The sequence below is a fragment of the Alligator sinensis genome, unplaced genomic scaffold, assembly GCF_000455745.1.
Source record: "Alligator sinensis unplaced genomic scaffold, ASM45574v1 scaffold886_1, whole genome shotgun sequence".
Lineage (NCBI taxonomy): Eukaryota > Metazoa > Chordata > Crocodylia > Alligatoridae > Alligator > Alligator sinensis.
In genome coordinates, this window is record NW_005842040.1 from 343,393 (window position 1) to 345,401 (window position 2,009).

The 2,009-nt window shown below is 41.4% G+C and overlaps 1 protein-coding gene across 1 annotated transcript in view; it reads left to right on the forward strand.

Annotated features, from left to right (window-relative positions):
- LOC102378129 (keratin, type I cytoskeletal 10) overlaps positions 1–1,611 on the forward strand; it is a 9,533-nt gene extending 7,922 nt beyond the window's left edge. The window contains exons 7-8 of the mRNA XM_025202934.1: positions 933–1,090; positions 1,505–1,611. Coding sequence (XP_025058719.1) covers positions 933–1,090; positions 1,505–1,611 — 265 coding nt within the window. The remainder of the gene's footprint in view (positions 1–932; positions 1,091–1,504) is intronic.
- Positions 1,612–2,009: the final 398 nt, after the last annotated feature.

Genomic DNA, 2,009 nt, shown 5'->3' on the forward strand with positions numbered 1-2,009 from the left:
CGATTGGCAAGTGTGCCAGCAGCACAGCAGCAGAAGTGCTGGCGGGGCAGCAGTGCCCACTGCCAAGTACTCCCTGAGGCCATCCTGGTTGAAAACCCCTGGTCTAACTTATCTTAAGACAATGGTTATAACAAAAGCTATGGATCCAGATCCAAAACACCACTTCAGCCACTAAAGTGCAAGTTAAGACGAATTTAAGCATCCAAATCCAAGTGAGCAATCAACAAAAACCTTGTCTAACTACTGTAGGCACCTGACACTCTGGTCCACCTACATTTTCCCAAGTAAAGTTGCTTAGATGTCTAACACCCTGCTCTTGACCATGCTGAGAGGAGCCATCATCCTGACTGAGATGAGTATCTTGATACCATTTGGGATTCTCAACAAGGAACCCCTGTACTTTAGTCCCCATAGGCCCTATAGCATATGGAACTGATCTGATAGGCAGGATCATAACACATACATACAGCAATGAGTTCAGCACAAAATACCATGCCACAGCTACTTTCATTCAGAAATATGATCAGATGAGCATTGGTGGTGGTACTCCTGCCCACTTCTTCTGCAACAGCCTAGCAGTTATTCAGAAAATAGGAGACCGACATGCAAGGTTGTCCTCAGCCTAAAGGGGGTCAAAACCAACAACTCTTACCTCTGAGGAGAGCAACTTAACCTGTAGGACAAAGTCAAGGTTGGAATAATGGCTTCTGTGAACCTCTTCATGTGAAGCTGTACCACTGATCAAAAAGTTATGAAAGATTCACTGCATCAAGAAAATAGGCAAGAGGGAGCATGACTAAGCAGCCTAGTAATAAGGGAATTTACTTGTTGGGATAGTCCTTGATACTCTCCCTGCTCCCAACAGGGAACATACCTCATCTAAAGCAAAATGCATAAGCAGTCTCCAAAAATACAATATTAATATATTACAGTGATTCTGGATATGACACTGCTGGAACAGGCTCAGGATTAAGAGGAACAGGATCTGCTACAACTTCAGGATCTCAAGGCTCTGTCTCTGCTGCAGATTTGGGGTCTAGAGGTTCTGGATCTGCAAGGTCGGAATCAAGATCAAGCAGTAGCAGCAAAAGTAATGAGCTTTATTTGCTTTTTCTGTTCATACTATTATGAGCTATTCAGCTGTAGTGATCTTGGAATATGCAACTTTAGAAAAAAAATTGCTTCCTTTTGCTATTATTTTTTATTGCAACCTTTGCTCTTAATATGCTTTAATTGTTATTAATGTAATTAACTTTTATTAAATCTAATTAATATTTTAGTCAAATTCATGAGTCAAAATAGCAGAGTGGAATTTCTTATGCAACCTGAGTGAAGACAAAAGGATTTTATCTTAAGTTAATATGCACTATAATCTATCTAAAACAGTCTCTAAAGTTATCTTTTGCAAGAAAAGGTGTCAGTGAACGAAGAACTATGGTTTTATATATTTTAATGGTGACATTTACAGAATCAAGTACTAACACACTATCTTTTTTACATTCAGAACCAACAAAAACCAGAGTGATTAAAACAATAATTGAGGAGCTTGATCAGCATGGGACAGTCACATCCTCTAAGGTCCAATCAGTTGAAGAGAAGCCAATAATATAAACAACATCAATATTTGGAACAGAGGGTCCTTTTACAAATGCCATTAAAAAGCAGCAAAAATGAGAAAGCTTCTTTTGGTGCAGCCAAAATAAACATTTTCTTCTAGGGGTGCACCGATAGAGATTTTTTGGGCAGATATTGATGGCCGATTTTTAGCAAGCCATATCAGCTGATACTGATCCGATTCTGATATGAAGCTGGGCAGCTTGGAGAGTGGCATCTAGCTAGTAAGTCTGTTGTGGGGGAAGGGGCAAGGGGAGAAGGAAGGGGCATGGGGGGCGCAGATTGAGGTCCTTGCAGTGAGGGAAGTAGTGAGGCTGGGGCAGGAGCAGGGGCAGGTGCTGTCCAGACAGGGCAAGGTGCAGGACAGAGTCAAGAATGGCTCATCTAGACGACAC